This window comes from Sinohyriopsis cumingii, chromosome 1 (genome assembly GCF_028554795.1).
Source record: "Sinohyriopsis cumingii isolate HCF-2022 chromosome 1, ASM2855479v2, whole genome shotgun sequence".
NCBI classification, from domain to species: domain Eukaryota; kingdom Metazoa; phylum Mollusca; class Bivalvia; order Unionida; family Unionidae; genus Sinohyriopsis; species Sinohyriopsis cumingii.
This window is the reverse complement of record NC_142961.1, coordinates 46,618,869-46,637,756: the sequence shown is the minus strand read 5'-3', so window position 1 is coordinate 46,637,756 and position 18,888 is coordinate 46,618,869. Positions and strand designations below refer to the sequence as shown.

Below are 18,888 nucleotides of genomic sequence, written 5' to 3'. Positions count from 1 at the left end.
TTCTCCACGAACTCCATGATTCATCGTAAAAGTCTTCGACGCTCTTTGTAAAACGAGCCAATGATTCTGAATATCTTTTATTGATGTAAAATGAATCCGTTGCAACTCTAACTGCGGTGTCAGGAAATCGATTTATCATTGATTGTAAATTTATAGAAACATAACCCAGCAATGAAGATCTTAAATGTGTGTATTGAGGCGATTCTCCGTCGATATAACTTACAATTGTGCCCAACTTTCTTCCGTCGGACAAAAACACATCCTCCCGATTACAAAATATATTTCTCGCAACAGCGTCAGCAATTATAAAATCCAATTCAGCATCATCGATAATCAGTCGCGAGTGATGCATTTTATGATCAAATGCTGCACCCTGAGTAAATTTACCGATTATTCTTCGTCCAAGATCTTTTGCTGCTTTTTCACTATTGCTGAGTTTGATCTTGAGAACTTTAGAAGCCTCACTGACAATGACATCCATCGGGGTATTTGGACTCTCTCGTGCATACTCGCCGATAACTTCATCTACACTGACACGCTCCGGTGTTGGCAACCAAACTGAGGTCTGCGGTCGATATGATATGATTGCTTCACTGACAATCAACGATACCATTATTCGGCTGTCAAGCATATATCGCAATAACACTATTGGTACCCAGCGCTTTTCACTGAAGTGTCTGCCAAACCAAACATAACAGCACGGATGAAGTCCCACGGCGAATTCAAACGAAGTCACACGAGCAAATCCTGTCAGGTCAAAGTCGGGTAAAACGCCGTTTATAGCAACTCGTGTCATCGAGTTCGTGGAATGTCCATATCGCTTAAAATATTCGTTGCGCTCGCCGTTCCCGAGAAAGCTTCCTGGGTAGCAAGCAATCATATCCATGGAAATCATATCCCGGTAGTCATACCGGGTATTCCACCACCCGCCATGCCCATACTCGACACAACTTAATTGTGTATCCGAAAGAAACTGACTTCGGGTTGGTCTCCACGAATTTCTTTCTCTGGCGGCGTGAGCGGCAACACTTGGAACTGTAAAACAATTAACCAATAACTGCTCAGTGTTTTCTTTCACATATTTCTCTGCGAGTTTTTTCATTTGTTGCTGCAACGACTCTGGCCGGTATAATTTACCGTTGGGTTTTACAAATTGATCATACTCGGAATCTTCGGAACTCTTAAATAACCACACCGACACAGGGTCGGTTTTACTCAGTGTGTAAATAGCATCAAATATGTTTCCGGAATAAAGTTTGACAACACGATCTCGTGGAAATATTGTAACTGCATCAGTCCAGGCATAAGAGTTATGATCAATAATTTCAATCGGTGGTCCTGACTTTTTATAATGTTTTGAATTATATAATATTTCCCCGGTTAGTGTTTTTACTGTTATTGAACATTTTAATTTACTTGATAGCACAGCAACATCATTTATTGTTGCCCCAGTATCTTTGACTTGCTCAGCCCATGCTGTTATTTTTTCATGTGGCAGATCGGTTAAACCGTTTCCTCGTTTTGCATTTTTAAAATGTTCCATTACTCGCTCGGCTACACAATGTAACGTAGTCATTGATGACGTCTTCATCGGGGTGAGTTTATCAATTTTTTTTTTTTTTTTTACCAGATAGATTCCATAAACGACTGCGATTACAGGATACGCTCGAGCGTAATATGGTTTATCAATCCCGGTCAGCGTTCCTGGTTTGGAATCTTTACTTAACAGAATGGTCTTTCCGTTAGCAAGAACGGGGTCGAGTTTGTCACGTCTTCAACGCTGACGATAAATTTTATTCTGAGAAAATATGTCTTACTGTGTCCATCGCTTTCATATCCATCAGCGAGGTAATCAATAATTGTTTTTGCTCGGGCATCAGTCATTGTAGCATCGATGACTTCGTCGGTGTCAACAAAGTCAGTGTCGCGGATAATTTTAAATGACGACCATACATGAGATGCGCCGTCGTCGCGGAATTCTTTTTTACCCTCCCTGATAATATTAAACAGATTAGTTAGATTCCGTCGTCGTGAGTCTCTGTTTAGCCTGTCAAGATCAAATCTCCCAGCGCCAAATAAACCCTTCATAATATATTTAAGACAAATATTTAAATAAGAAATATTTATATATAAATGAATAACTGCAAGTGGTTAAAAGTTGGATCTGTAACAGTCTGTAATAAGCCCTGCAGGAAGGAATTCTGCGGTGAACATACACAAAGCATCAAACGAGGAAGCACATGACCTATCCCATGTCTGCGATGTGGCATTGGTGTCAGGGGTAAAACACAATTATGTGCCGGATGCGAGGGGAAACGATACCGGAAACTCAAGCGATATTACAATAAAAAAAAATAACGGAGATGCGTTGAAATCCGAGAGCGATTATATAACTAAGTTTTCAGACAAATTATAAATTAGACAAATATATTATTACATAAATGAATCAAGAATTTGTCCGACATCCAACCGTTAAAAATTATGAAGCATCTCGCGAGGGAATAGTCAGAAATAGCAGATTGAAAAACCCAGTTGGTGTTGTTAGTAATACTGGTTATTTCCGATTTACTGTTGGAAAGAAACATTATTATAATCACAAGTTCGTGTTCGAGTGTTTCCGCGGAGAGATCAAAGACGGTCTTGTAATTGATCATATTGACGGACAGAAACTTAATAATAATTTATCCAATTTGAGAGCTGTGACGCAGAGCGAAAATTGCAAAGCTGGTAATACTGGGGGAAAGAGAGAGTCTAGGGCAGTTGTTTCCATAAATTTAGACACGAATGAACAAATAATATTTCAATCGATGAATGCAGCTGGCAAGTATTTCGGTATTTGTGCACCCTCAGTACGAAAAGTCGCAGAAAATGTATATAAATCCGCGTTGTCAGAAACATATAATAAGCAGAAAATTATTTTTCGTTATTGTTAGGTAATTTACTATAATCCGAGGATTTTCCAAACGGAGATAACTCTGCAGCGACTGTGTGAAAATCCGAAGGATTTTTGAAGTCAATGATACAATTATTTCCCCCTTGTCACGCTATAACACTTCCGCATTCACAGGTAACGAGCAGACGATTCTCTGCAAATAACCTACCTGTATAAATTTCACAACAGGTAGATCGGTATATAATAATTTTTAAACCCTGTATTATCAGATTAGACAGTGGGACAATGGTAACACGTTTCGTCCCGACGCTACCAAATCCTCGAATCCTCGTTACGGACATATTGTCGACGGGCCCATGTGGGTTTTTTTATAATAGTGGGGGCTCCAGCAGGGCCTTGTGTGCATATCTCCTCCACGTCGAATCGTGGGGGTACGTTTTACCCCTGGGATTCGATTTGAGGGGGTATGCACACAGACAGTTCGCTTGGAGCTCCCAAAAATAAACAGCAGTCATTGGATGTATAAGCTCTACGGTCAAAAACAAAATGGCTAAAAGAACCGACAACGAGGATGCCGAGAAGCTATAAGAAAAGCTCTGTAAGACTGAGATAAAAAAATCTGAAAAATAAAAAGGTCACCTAAAACACGAAGTGTTTCAAAACACAAAGTGACAAAATCACCTTGACAAAATCAAGGAAGTAAAAAATCTATTCTGAAAGGACCTCGTGGAGACCCATAAGCCAATATAAGACTAACCGCTCATCAATGACTGCTGTTTATTTTTTTATTTTAAATATATAAAAATATATATAAATATGAATCACTAAAATATCAATAATGTGATTGATGCTATTAAAAAATTAGAAAAACAAGGATTTAATATATTACTAAATCCTGAAACAATTCTGTCCGATTTTGAATCGTTATATGAATCTAAATGCGCAGGGCGTTATATTCTTCCTGCTCAATATCAATTCATAAAGATGATCCAAAATAATTTGTATAAATCACTGGCCAGCGTAGCGGAGGCACAAATAAATGAATTTGTTCCACTGTCTCGTGCAATCGAAAAGATCAGTGGTGTAAAAATCATATATACAAAGTAAAAAGTAAAAATTCTTTAGAATTTTCAAATATTTTTACTGCACAAAAAAATAAAATTATCATCCGATTTCTGTGATTTTTCCCCCGTTGACTTTCACTGCAGTATCTTATCAAGATGATCCCGTGAAATGCACGAGTGAGCATAATTCATGATTTGGTCTGGAAAACATGTAATCGCTATGATATGATTTTCTTGTAGTTGTTTCAACTGCGATTCTGTCAGTAAAAAATTATCATTGCCGTATTTATCAATAACTATTTTAACTTCACCTAATTTCATCATTGATGAAATAGACGACGTTCCGCTGAATATTTTCCTGATATATTCTTCAAGTGTTTGTTTGTCGTATATGAAACATTTCACGTGCTGATACATGCTATATTTTTTAATCATTTAATATAATTTATTGTGACAGTGCTGTCATTGATGGTGATGTTACCAACAGTGACATCATCGTCGTCGCTGTCACTAACAATAAAATCACTGTAAGAGACATCTTCATCACTAACAATAAAATCACTGTCAGTGGAAACACTTTGTGGTTCACTGTCACTAACAATAAAATCACTGTCAGAGAGATTTCTATCATCATCATCATACTTCTGGTAATTCTTCGAATTTCTCGGAAACGCTTTGCATTTCTTGTAAGTCGAAGATTTTTGGGACATTATTATGATATGATATTATTAATTGAAAGTCTACGATTTCACCAGCAAATTAATACTAATAGTCCAAAAGTCTACCCTGTTGGTCAGTGACTTTAAAATTTATCCTTGTCAGCGTTGGACTCAAACACTGCAGAAATAATGGATTGATTGGCTCTTGTACAATCAAAAACCCAGGTGGTTCTTCAGGAGTAAATGAGTATAGTATAAACCCTTGCTGGGCTTGATTTGATACTGTTGTGTCTATGTTGTAACTGCCATCGATTACGTCACACACAAGATTGACCGCGACGACATCAGTGATATTTACGATGCCCGGAGAAATATGTTTGCCATTGCCCGCTGTGGAATTATCATGTCTGAGGATAGTTGGTGATGGCAGTATTCGCTTGTGCTGTTCAAGTATGTCATCGAAGTATTCATCGATGATATCAGTGACGTATTTTCTCAAGATGACCGGGGAAACGTATCCTGGTAATTTAAAATTCGGTAGATCAGCTTCTTTCAGCGAGTACTTATCCAAAAATAGTTGTTTAAAATGGGGTTCACTGTTAATTGTTGCTTGAATTACTCGCTGGTTAATATATTCCATATCTGCGGCAAGTTGATTTAATATCTCAATTTGTTTGATGATTTCTCCACGTGAACTCATATCGGAAATGTGTACATTTCCAAGATGTTCTTGGAAGCGTTGCCGTAGATGCGCTAGTTGCGATTGATACGCCACATTGATAAGTTTAAAATATTCAGTAAATTCACTCAGGCGAAAATGAAATATATAATATCCCACACTTGGAGAGGGTGGGGGGCCACCGAACCACCACTCAATATCGCTGTCATCTTTATAGATATTCATGCCTTCGTCCGCTGTACGTTTTATATTATCAAGATGTTGTTTGTATGTCAGGGTAATTTCGTGATATGACTGCGCGTCAGTGATATAATCAGACTTTTTAGGTTCAGGTGGTATCGGTGGTGTCGGTGGTGGATTTTCAGGCCATCCTAATACTGTTCTGATTGAATTGTTATAAATGTCTACGGCGTAACCCGGTGAAGCGACTTCGATGGTCGCTGACAACGTTGGCTCGTGGGCGGCTATTGATATTTTTGCTTCTTTTCCGGTGATACGCTTTATTTGACGCTGTATTTCTTTGGTGATTTCTTCTATCTGATAAGACCCTGTTGGTAACGTGACAACGTTCCAGTCGGGGGTACCGTCAGGTTTATTCTGATACGAAAATACAAATGAATTATCTGGCATCTGTCCGTGAAATGATGTCGACCTGATCTTGGGCCAACTGTGATAGACTCGTAATTGTGCCAACGCGATTTCGCTTACTGGAATCGCAGTTGGAAAATTAATATTAAACTCTGGTTGCGTTGAAGATATTGTTATCATTGATGTTTTTACCGGAGCTGTGTTTGCGGCTATCTGCTGAAATAATTCCGTCATTATTTATCTTCATCGTTTTCAAATCAAAGTACTTTTTGTTTTTGTAATCGTTGTATGCGCTGGACATCAACGTGAATTCGGAATCAGATATTGTTGTATCGTCAATGCTGGATGATATCAACGAGGACAATTTCGAGTAGGTGCTTGTGGCCGCGCTGTTTAACTTTTCATATTCGTGCAGTTTTTTTAGCGCGCACGAGGATATTTTTTTGCAATTATATTAGCAACTCCTGCAATCGTCGTTGATGCTGAAATTGTGATTGTAATCGCGATTGCAGTTGTCACTGGTGTCAGCGCTGATAATAGCACACCCGTGGATGCAACTACCGCGGATACCGAATACACTATTGTGTCTAATACAGTTATACGCCGTTTGTATTTTTTTATCTTTGTTGCATAATTGTCAATAGTGGTTTTTAACTCTGACTGCCATTCGCGTACTTGATCATACCTATATTGCTGAGCATTTAGTGTTGTCGTTGATGCCGAAACACCTTGCATTTATTATTTTACGCGGTAACCAATTCAGGCGTTTCAGCTACAAATTCCAAACACCACTAGTAAGATGTTGCGGTTAATTTTTTGTCTGCGGCTTCAAGTATAAATGTTTCTTCGGTTTCCTTGTTTAGTATGATAGTCACAACCCTGGAATATTTGTCAGTGGAATGTCTCCAGGGATATGTTGTGAAGATTTCAAATTTTGCAGCACTGAATACAGACAACCTGTACACGCCAGTGGCTGTTGCTGTATATTTGATAGTATTATTTTTTCGGGACCATGTTGCGAATCCCGATGATACCGTGTATACGATGTTGGTGATATGCCCGGGGGTAACTCCAGTGGGGACTTTAATCAAGCTGGTTTTGTTAACGATATCAGGAATTCCCGATACGATATCCTGCTGTGTTTGTTTGATCGTGTTAATGTTATTTTCTATTATCTGGATTTGATCTGAAAAACTGCTATCTGTTCTGACTACACCTAACCGGGTATTAATCTTGTTGATATCGTTGGCGTTATTAGTAAGATTTGGTATGATTTCAGAACGTTTCATGTCGATGACTGGAGGAACCCCAAAGAACTTATCAATGGACTCATCAGCTTTTGCGAAGTTTCTTCGAAGTCTTGTAAACGCGCTCACGTGAACATCATACTCTGCCCGCAACGTGGCTAGTTTACCGTCAGTGGCGCTAGTGCTTGTTTGGACACTCGTGTCTACATATTGTTTGTTTGCGGCATCTTCCGGGGATGTTGGATCTCTTAAAACGGTTATTTTGTTACCGTTCATGCTGAGTTCACCTGTCATTGTATCACCGGTCTTCGCTACACGTTCCCCTGCGGCTTTTCGTGCATCATCTCGCAGCATCGCAATTGATATCAACGAATCTCTGATTCTGCCGCTGTCAGTGAATACAACGATGTTGTCCGCGGTAGCTCCAAGGACCCTGCGAATTATGTCATTCCACCTAATGTTACTGGTTTTTAGCTTGCCATGTCGATCTTGAAAAATTACAACCTCATCTGGGTCTATTCCGGTTAACGTTAAAAGATTATCAATTTCATCTTTGGTCGCATACTTTGATAAATCGATATCTTTATTTTCTTCCTTTGTTCTGCTTCATCTTCCGTTAATATCAACCATTATTAGTAATGGGGTTGTTTAAATTTGGAAATCACATCTGTGATTTCAACGTGTATTCATGCACGACTTTATGAGGAGAATTTGCTGATTTCGAGATCGCATCAAGAACATTTAATACTTCACGGCCACATATCGGAGGATCGGTTAGTGTTTGTGTTGGTAACGTTGAATACCAAACCGCTGCTGACGAAGTCAGCGGGGATACATATCGAAGAAACTCAATTGGCGGTGCTAGCCCGTACGAATCAAAATAGATAATCCCACGTGGATCGATCGTGTAAGCAACCCAGTGAGTTCCTGTACCATCGCTGTTATCAAGATTAATAATTCCTTTTTCTGGATTGCGCGGTTGTTTCGGTAATTGATCTCGCATAAAGACACCTCTGAAATGTTTTATGCGTAATCGTTTAGCGGCTTCAAGTAAATCAAAGTTGGACGCTGGAAGTGAAACAGAAACACCTTGTGTTTTCAAAACCTTTTTGGGTACCATGATGGCGGAGTTCCTGGAAGTCTTAGCCCTCGGCCCGTTTTTTTTTATATCCGGATCCTGTTTGAGCTCTTTGTAATCTTGTGAAGAGAGCAAGGGGTGGCACTCTTGCCGCTGCTTCAGGATGGGAAAGTAATTTTTGTACCACTGGCAGAGCTAAGCACCCATGAGTGCTGCTGCTGGCATATTTCCTCCTTGTTTCTTATATTTTCCTCCAGTTGCTTTCTTTAGTGCCATTCCAGCTGAGGTTCCAACTGCGCCTAACGCTGCAGCTTTTGCTACTGCTGGTGCTGCTGTGGCAATCATCGCTGGTATTGCTGCAAGAAGCGGAAATATTCCACCGGATTTGATCATATCATGGACAGCTGCGGCACTAAAATCAAGTCTGATTCCTCTTCCTGTCGATTTAGCGTGGTTGATTTGATTAAGCTGTGTTTGAGTAACCGATATCTTATTTTGACCACCACTTAATTGTCCATGTTTGAGTGTTATTGATATCCCTGTGGCATTTGCTTGCTTTGATTTTAATTTCTTGATCTGACCAGGAGTCAGAGTAACATTCACTTGATTATATGACATTATTTTGCTAGCGATTGATCTAATTGTTACGTATCTTCGGAAAATATTACATATTTTCCACTGGGGCATCAACGAGTATCATTCGGCCGCCAGCACCTTCAAGCAACATTGCTTTATCGGAAAGTATAACCGCGATTGCTCTGTAATTAGCTATAACTCCTGCGTCTCTATTTACGGTAGCCCGAAAGTGAATATCAACGACAGACTGTCTGGTTAAATCAAGATGCTCCAGCGAGAAGTAATAGATTGGATAATGAGATATAAAATCCAATTGTGATATTTGCAAACCAGTGTCGATATTTAGATCACGCGCTAGATATTTTGTCAATCGTTGATATGCACGTGCAACATGGTTGTTAGCAAAATTTAGCATTATGTTCTCGGATGGTTCCTGATGTCCGTTTATTCTCAGAGAAACGTCAGTGATACCAAGTTGATCAAATATCATATGCGAACATGTTTCATTACCCACCCGTGCAGCATCCTGAAGAGCAATGAAAATATGTCGCGGCGCGGCAACCCCCTGCTGTGATGCTATATGCCATGTGAATAAACCATTGATGGCACTTTGAATACTATCTGTGTTTGTTGTAAGCCACGATAGCAGCATTTGTGCCACCTTGATCCATAAAAGAAAGCGGTCGCTGTTCTTCAATAATTGCAGGAGTCATTACCGGCATCCACAGTGATAGTTTTGTTATGTTTACCTTACCAGCGTCACCTAGAGGTCGCCATATAGCATCATTGTCGTTGGCTTTTCTAACAAGCACGACTGTATGTTTTGCTCCAAAAATCACCTTTCTGACATCTCTGCAAAATCCAAAGATGTGCGACAGCGGAATGGCACATGAAAAATTTCTACATTACCTTTTAGCATTTGTCTACGGACAGCGAAACCTAAATTAAATTCTGCATTAACACCACGAACCACCGGCCACACATCAGGGTCAGCGTTATCGGCAAAGTTTCGTGGTCGTCTAATATCGTACTGATCACTTTTAGGAAAATTAGAAGTGTCCTTGGCAAACACCATTGATGGACTGGCTGATCTTGTATAATCATCAGAATATCTTGCCAGACCAATTATTGTTGTAGCAACATCGACATCCTTCTGAATTGATTCAATATTTTTTCCATCAATCATGTAGATAGCACTATCAAACAAGGCCATAATTCCGTTATTGACAAAACCGATTTTAACATTGGGTCCGTATTCTGTGTCATCGGCTTTTATAATTTCACCTTCTACCTCAATAAATGCTTCAGCGGGCAGGAAATATCTACTGGTATCCTGAACCTGAAGTTCAATTCGTCCTCGTTTATTTGGTTCTCGTGCGTCATAAGAATAATACTGATAATCACGCACTGATTCATTTTTAAGAACCGGTTCGTCTATGTCGAATGCTGGGTCGGATTCCTGTTTAAACATTTTATTATAGAAGTTATCGTCTAAAACGAAGACCACTTCCCGCAATCAAACTTGTATTTATTTGTTCAGGATTTATCAGCGCTGCTAGTTTTTGATTTGCGGCTTCATTTATTACTTTCCTGACATTTTCTGGCATGTCTGCGGTGGCTGGTAATTTTACCGGCGGAGGTTTTCTACGTATCAGTCGTGCTAGTCTGTCCTTGATTGCCATGAATGCTTTACCGGCAGCGCTACCAACAGCGCCAATAGCTTTATCTTTAATAACATCAATGGCTTTCATCGATAATTGTTTTGCGATCGGTATTGCTTTAGGTGCCATCCTCGCAAATAAACCCTTGACAACATCGCCTAATGAGTTTCCATAAGTCATCCTGTATACGGGGACTCGTGACTTTACCACCCTGACCATGACTGGTCTACGATGAGAATTGTGTACTATCATTTTATTTAATTAGTTATTTCTCTAATCGCTGTCCACGAGTTCATAAATAAGTTCTCGATAGATGTGAGCATCCATGATGCCGCCGCGAAATAGTCGCTGACAGATATCAGCTGCTTCATTAATTATTTCTGGTGAGTTATTTCCAGCTCGTTTTCCTCCGATGAGAACTTCTAGCAGTGATACATCATTGATGATATTATCAGGACAAGTAATGTGACCACCAAGACCACTACCTGTAGCACCGGGAGGTCCCTCTTCTTCAAATTCCTTAGCTAACTCCCGCCGTCGTTTTTCTAATGGTGGCCGAGGTGTAGTAAGTTGATATAAAGACGGTAGAGATGTATCAAGCTGATGTAAAGGCTGCAGCTATGGAATACGTTGAAGTGAAGGCGGTAGCTGTCTTTCTACTGATGGCGGAGGTGACTGAGTGGAAAGTTGTTGTTCTACTTGTTTCACTTTGTCATTATAAAGTCTCTCTACTTTCTCAAAAAAAAACCCCTCTGAATTCTAAATCATCATCTCTGGCTTGCTTTTTATTTATATATATACGATATATCCATTTGATAAGACTATCATCGTTTATTTTTTCAAAGCCAGGCTTTAAGATACTGGATTTATTAAATATACTAATTAATGTTTTTTCAGGTAATTCTTCACTTTCATTATTTCTAATATCTTCGACAAACCCTTCTCTAAATTTTTTAATCATTGCAACATTTTCTTTTATTGGTTTAGGTGTAAGTTTTTCTTTTGCTCCAGCTACTTCAGTACGAATTTCACTGACATTTTTAAGTATTTCTTCGCCGACGGGCGGAGGTTGAGCTGCAGCTATATCAGTTGGAAGATCTCGTAAAATCTTTTTTGTTTGTTTGGTTCTTTTTGTAATCTTTTCAGCCTGCGTAGCGGTTTGTTTTAGCACTGGAAGAATACCCGGTTTTGTTATATCACCTGGATCTCCCAGTAAAGCTTCTTTGGTGACCGCCGCAGCCCTTTCAGTAGCTGTTGTAACGGGTTTAAATAATTCGTCTGCACCTGTTGCAAATTCAACTTGTGCTTGCTGCCGCGCTTGTAATTTTTGTCTTACAGAATCTCTCACAGGAAGAAATTTTTTTATTGCTTGAAGTCGCTCTCGAGCTAGTCTAGCAGAATGTGCTTCTCCAATGTTGGCCATTATTGTTAACTTAAATTTTTAATTCACAGCAGAAATCCTAGAATTTTTAAATCAATAGCAGCAGAGAGACTGAGCCACCAAGTGTTTCGTCTAGTAGACCCCGGAGTCAAGAAGTATTTTTATAGTTAGTTATTTTTCATGAAATAACTCTTCTAGTCAGCAGAGAAGGCTTATTTATCATAGTTTTCTGAATAGAGGGTTTATTTTGTGAAATAAGATCCTCTATCAAAAGTGTTCTCGATAGAGGGTTCTGTTGGACGGAATAGTTGGTGGGCTCAGTCTCTCTGCTGCTCATATTTTCAAAGTTATCTGGCTTGTTAGAACTAATTGGTCTTAAAATAAGTAACAGAAAGAAGCAAAACCAACACAATAGCAACGCGCTGAATGGAATACTACCGACTCATTGGCCAACTGAAAATCAGTTATAGATAAATACAGGACGTCATTTTTTTTTAACCAATGAGAGGACAGTATTCCATTCAGCGGGATCTCACATATAAAGCGGGCGCGATCACGGCCATGTCGAGCAGTAGCGTGGGAAAATGATTTGACATTATGATATTAAGTCGAACGTTTGATAGCTAAATATCGTTACCCAATTTATCAAGCTACGCAATGCGTAGCTTGAAATATCAGCGTTTATTCTTAAATAGGTCGCGCAAGCAAGGAGACAAGGGTCCTCCCTTGTAGTCAATTGTAAGCAACGATACGAGCCCCTGTGGTGAAAACGATATTTTTGTCATCTTCATGCGCATGAAATGCTTTATACATACCGTGCCCAACGAATCAGGTGCTAGTCCCTAAGTCAAGTCTATACAAATACTAAATTTACATCAAAAGTATATTGTCACTTTCTTTCGCTAAAACTTTACATTTCAGAATTAATTAATGGCCATTAAAACTAATATACTCTATGTTATGGTCGTCCATTTCTAGATTGGTCCATAGTTGCGCATATAATTAGTACCGCGAATCCAATATACCTGTAAACCGGCTAATCGACATAATGTCAATTGGTAGAAATTGAATTTAAGTTTGATAGTGACTGTAAAGTATAGATTCAGTTTGGATCTCATTAAGTTTTACATGAACAAGAAAACGTCTTAACAGTATCTAAAAGCAGCTTTATGACTACTTATAATTTTATGTAAACAATCAGTTCATGTCTCTTGAAATGAAAAGTGATAGGGTCGCAGATTATGGTGTGTGTGTGTGTGTGTGTGTGTGTGTGTGTGTGTGATTTGGATTTTTAACGTAGCTTTAACAATTATTCAGTCATATCGCTACGATGTGTGGTCGTTTATAGTGATGTCTAGCACTGAGGAATCATATGGCAGACATGTAGCATGATGTCCCACCCAGTCACATTATCCTGACACCAGGCCGACCAGTCCTAACACTAACCTCGTAATGCTTAGTGTATAGCGAGGCAGTCGTTTGTACCATTTTTATGTCTTTGATATGATTCGGCCGGGGTTTGAACCCGCTACCTCCTGCATCTCTAACCACTAGACCACCGGAGCGGTCGCAGAGTAGGATGTACAAAACTGAGTCTTATAAGCTCGTTCTTCGTGTATCATGATTCGTTCGTTGCTACATCATACATCATAATGTTGTTTTTGCTTCATTACAAAAAGAACTGGGGGCCCCGAGTGGCCGAGTGGTCTAAAGCGCTCTCCGTTACGGATCACTGCCATCTCACCTCTGTCTGCGTAGGTTTGAGTCTCGGATTCAGCCAATGTTGGTATGTGAGAAAGCTTGCCAGTAGCTTCTCGTGGGTCTGGGGTTTTCCCGGGTTCTTCCTCCACCATTAGTACTGACCGCCACGTATAGCCTATCGTGTGCTGAAAAATGGCGTTAAACCCTACAACAACAGCAAAAAAAAAACTTACTTTAAAAAAAAAAAAAGTGTCCCCACAAACTTTCTTAATTGGGTTTTCTGAGGATTCGGCAGTTGTGATTAATATGGGGGGGGGGGTATAAAGCTGAATTTGTAACTCTCAGTTCGTGCGCATGATATCATATATGTATATTGTCTTGATTTATTCTCTGGTTCCTTTAGGCTTCATTAAATTATGGAAGGGTATATTTGCTTTGCTTTTAGACCTTTGTAGTAAAATACTAATCCATTTTTCAATCTACGTATTTATAACGGTTTCCAAGACAACTTATCCAATATCGAGGTCATACTTCCTGGCATATAGTCATAATTGGATGTAACAAACCTGGCTGCTCGTTTTCTGTATTCTTTTCAATTTCATCTTCTAATCCCTGGGAATTGGGGTCCCGTACTGTACACGCGTATTCTAAAATAGGTCTTACTAAACCTTTGTTAGAGAGTTCTTTCGCATTTTATGGGCAATATGACAAGATACGGTAGTAGTATATGGGGATACTATACGTACAATGGGAATTAGCATTACAGACCCACCCACCCCCGGGTCAATATACGTACAAGGGGAATTTAACATGGCGAAAAATCGTGGGTCAATATACGTACAAGGGGAATTTAACATGGGAATAAATCGTGGGTCAATATACGTACAAGGGGAATTTAACATGGGAATAAATCGTGGGTCAACATACGTACAAGGGGAATTTAACATGGGGAATAGAGTTTGGGCTTGTTTAGGGACAAGGGGAATTGAATATGGGATTATTTATTTTTTTTAAAAATTTTTTTAAAAAAAAGGGGTAGGCAATTGAAAGGTCATTCTCTTTTCGAGAAATATGGCTGGCCCTGAAAAGGGCCTTTGGCTTTCTTCTGCTTCTTCTTCTATTTCCTCCATTTCCTCATCCATCCCCTAATCTTTCCCCAAATTCCTTTGTTCTTCCTTTTTTCTTTTTCAGGTAACCAGTCTGAGTGACCCATAGCCCTGAACTTCTCTTGTATCTTGATCCAATTGTTGTTGAGTTTGTCAAATGCCTCTTTTTTCCTTAAGTTTTCTTTCTCCTTTCGTTCTTTATTCCACTTGTCTTTGATCTTTTTCACTTCTTCCTCCATTACTTTTCTCATAAGTTGTTCTGATTTCTTCAGCTGGTCTAGGCCTTTTTTGACAAAGGACCACTCTGTCCATTCCATTACGTCTTCCAAAAAGCACCTGACTTCTATCACATTATCCATGGCTTCCTTTAAGTGACCAATCTTTACATACTCTGGATCTGTAAAGCCTCTTAGTCTTTTTACTTCTTCTATCATCTCTTTCACCAGATCCATAGCTAATTTTAGGTTGGTCACTTGTCTTCTGACAAAATCTCGGGTAAGTTCATGCTTCCATTCTCGTTCAATCCTTTCCACTGCATAAGCTCCATCCACCATCCAATACCAAATGTCTTTCAACTGGTTAAACAATTCTGTTACAGCTACCATCTTCCTTGTCTTTATTCCGTAGAATGGTTCCAACGACGAACGTGGTGGGTTCTTATAGTGAAAGCGCGGACGTGATGGAAAACATCCCCCAAAACATAAAATTGATCTTACCTAGATCATGACCAAACATCGCGCGGACGTGAAGGAAAACATCCCCTACTTTCTCATTTCATATAATAAAACCCAAACTATACTCTCCACATACGCTAAGAAACAATAAAGAAACCCATAATCTACTATTCACACAAACGTACGCGAGCCGTTACAAACACAAACACATACACTCACACTATGAATAAAGAGTTAGTGTTTATATTCACACTACTCTACCTACACACATTGGCAAATGGATGGTTATTTCTTTTCTAGAGTATTGGGTAGCCCTGAAAAGGGCTGGGTTTTTTTTTTGGAACTTCATGGACACCTGGTTAATGGTGGCACCTTCCAGGCCTGGCGCCACATACACATCTTGTCCCCCAGTTACTTTTTACCTTTTGGGTGGAGAGAGCAGAGGCAGGATATGTGGCTTCAGAATCCCAATTTTCGGTTTCTGGGATTCTGAAATTTCTTCTTCTTCTTCTCTCCTTTTCCTCCTCCTCTTCTTTGTTTCTTCTCTCCTCCTCCTCTTCTTTGTATTTTCTCTCCTCCTTTTCTTTGTTTCTTCTTTCCTCCTTCTCTCTTATCCTTCCCTCTTCCACAATGGCCTCCGCGGCCAGTTCGTTCAACAGGCGCCTGGCATATTCCAGATGCACATGAAGTTCCAACAGTTTCTCCAGTCTCGTGTTCATTTTTGGTGTTGATCAATCAACAAGGGTAGCTAGACTGCCGAACGAGTTTCAATTTATAGTGAAAGCGCGGACGTGAAGGAAAACATCCCCCTAAAAAACATAAAATTGATCTTACCTAGATCATGACCAAAAACAAAAACGCGCGGACCTAAAAGAAACACTCACTCACTTTTTTATGCTACCCATTACTATTGTAAAAAAATTTTTATTAATCACTTCAATAGACTATTCACATACGCAAAGCAATCCAATCTAACCCCAAATCTACACCTCTAACACCATAAAAAAGACATCATTTTAATCTAATATCCACACCAACGTACGTGAGCACTTACAAACACACAAACACATTCCCTCACATTTTTTAAAAAAGAGTTAGTGTTTATATTCACACTACTCTACCTACACACATTGGCAAATTTATCGTTATTTCTTTTCTAGAGTATTGGGTAGCCCTGAGAAGGACTGTTTTTTTTTTTTGGTTTTTTTGTTTGTTATGGCAATCTTTTTAGTTTTCTAAGAATGCGATGTCCTCTGAGGATAGACTTTCTGGCGATAGGTCTGCTTCTTCGGAAAGAGAAGAAGAACTCTTTGGTGTCGATACGACAATCGACAAAGCCTCTGTCAGGTTCAGGTTGCTGCTGCTGCTGCTGCTGCTGCTGTTGTTGCTGCTGCTGTTGCTGCAGTTGCTGCTGTCTCTGAAGTCTGTACTTCTCTGTCCATTCTTCTTTCTCCCTGTTCACTTCTTCTCTGAAGAGCTCTTCTATCAGGTCTTCAGTGACTTTTAACATTCTCACATTCTCTATTTCTTCTGGCTTCGGTATCAGACTGTGTCTGACCCTATGCAAATTCACGTAGGCTTCGTTTAGCTTAGCTAGTTTGGAGCACATCTTCGTAGGAGGATGAGTCGACAATGGATGGTTAGACTGGAAACAACCCCGGTTCTTAAAGTCAAAGCGCGGACGTAAAGGAAAACATCCCCACACGGATTTCGAGTAGCAACGTTCAATGAGTGTTATGAGAGGGATAGTAAGACATTAAAGAGCATCAATCAAACATTCTTATAGCTAAACAAAAGACAAAGGCGTTTTTTTCAAAACACAACATTTTTTATTCAAAAACCACTTAACACTAAACAACAACTCTAACATTTTTAACAATAATCCAACAATATAACATCAAACAATTGTTTCAAATATGACAAACATTTTTTCTCAATTCACAGTCTACTTTAAACAGGGCTGACAACGTTGTGAATGAAATTGTGATTTCCACTGTTGGAAGTCATTAGGCCATTGATTGACACTACGTTTCCTAGCTTGAGACAAAAGATAAGCATAATGGTCACAAAACCATCGATCTACTTTCACATCGTTTCTAGAAGAAGAACGAGGATCAAAATGAGTCACTAAATGTTCTAAGGAATAACCTAGGCTGCGATGATGCAGAAAATACACACAGTACTGTCCACACACCAAGGAATCTGTGCCTTGTAATTTCACATTATTGAATCGGGTGGTCTGAGCATTTCTTCTCATAAAGTCAATGATATCGTCTTCCAAAGGGGGCAATCCGTACGAATCGAAATATTCCACACATCCTTCTTGAGGAAAGTAGACGGCTACCCAGTGGGTTCCTGGGAGATGACTGTCGTCCGTGTTGATCACGTAAGCTAGATGGTCTTTAGGTTTGCGATGAGGGAGTTCATCTTTAGCACAGACGACAGGATTCCAAGAAGACGTATACGAACTGTGGTTCAAAAGGTAACAAAGTTCCCAGGTATCCATTGATTTGTGTGTGTGTGTGTGTGTGTGTGTGTGTGTGTGTGTGTGTGTGTGTGTGTGTGTGTGTTGTTTTCTTCTTCACAGATAATAATAAGTCGTCAATTCGATCCTGACTTTTTGCTTGAAAATGTCTGACAAATAACCGTTTCTTCGTTTCGTCTCCTCACTTTGATTCAGGAGAGCTTCGATACGATGGATCTCTTGAGTGGTTAATGGTGGACAAGAATGTTCACGCAAGTCTTTATACCACTGGTGCAACACGTCTTTGTCCGAGATGAGACTCCAAGCTTCGTCCAGATACTCGTCCAATTTTTCGTCTTGACTCAACATCAGGCATTTATCGTGTTGAATTTGACTGGGATGATTGTTTTGACATCCATAACAATTTTTCTTGATCAATTCCGTCATTTTTTCGACCAAGTGTTTGGCAAAACAGGAGACTAAATGGGCTTCTTGTTCTGGCCATCTCGATTTCATCATGATCACTTCTTCTTCTTTTTCCACGGTCTCCTCACATTCCATCTCCAAAGTTTCTCCACTAGGTAAAGAGGGATAACAGTCTTCCATGGTTTCTAAAAATCTAGAATGACTTCTCTCAATCTGTTGATTTCTATGGTATTATCGAATTCGGCATACAGGATGACGTTCACTGTTGCTGGTAGTTCTTTTGCAAACTGAAGTTCCACACGAATCTGGCCGGATTTTATAGGGTGGAAATGTCCCTCGTCGCTGCCTTGGTCTGGAGTAAAATCGAAAGCACACACAGCATAGCCTCCTGCGTAATCTTCGTACGTAATGCCGTGACTGGTGTTGGTTCCTAACTGGCCGGTGGCTTCGTACAGGGACAAGTACGATCTCAAGTAATTCATCTTGGTAAAGTCAGGTTCGAAAGGTCGGGTACACAAGGTCTTGCCATCGCGACTGACTTCGATTTTCTTCACGTCGAAGTGTTGAAAGTTGAATGGATTTTCAGCGAAGTGTCCGTTGAAGGCTGAATTCGAGACCATGCCAAGGATTAAACGCTTGGGTAACTGTCCTTGAAACAGATGATCTTCGATCATAGAATGCTGTCCCTTGG

General features: G+C 39.7%; 1 protein-coding gene across 1 annotated transcript in view; it reads left to right on the top strand.

Annotated features, from left to right (window-relative positions):
* The window catches only part of LOC149806803 (protein turtle homolog B-like), a 264,646-nt gene extending 255,975 nt beyond the window's left edge, over positions 1 to 8,671 (top strand). The window contains exon 11 of the mRNA XM_089971057.1: positions 8,479 to 8,671. Within this exon, the coding sequence (XP_089827183.1) occupies positions 8,479 to 8,671 (193 nt within the window). The remainder of the gene's footprint in view (positions 1 to 8,478) is intronic.
* Positions 8,672 to 18,888: the final 10,217 nt, after the last annotated feature.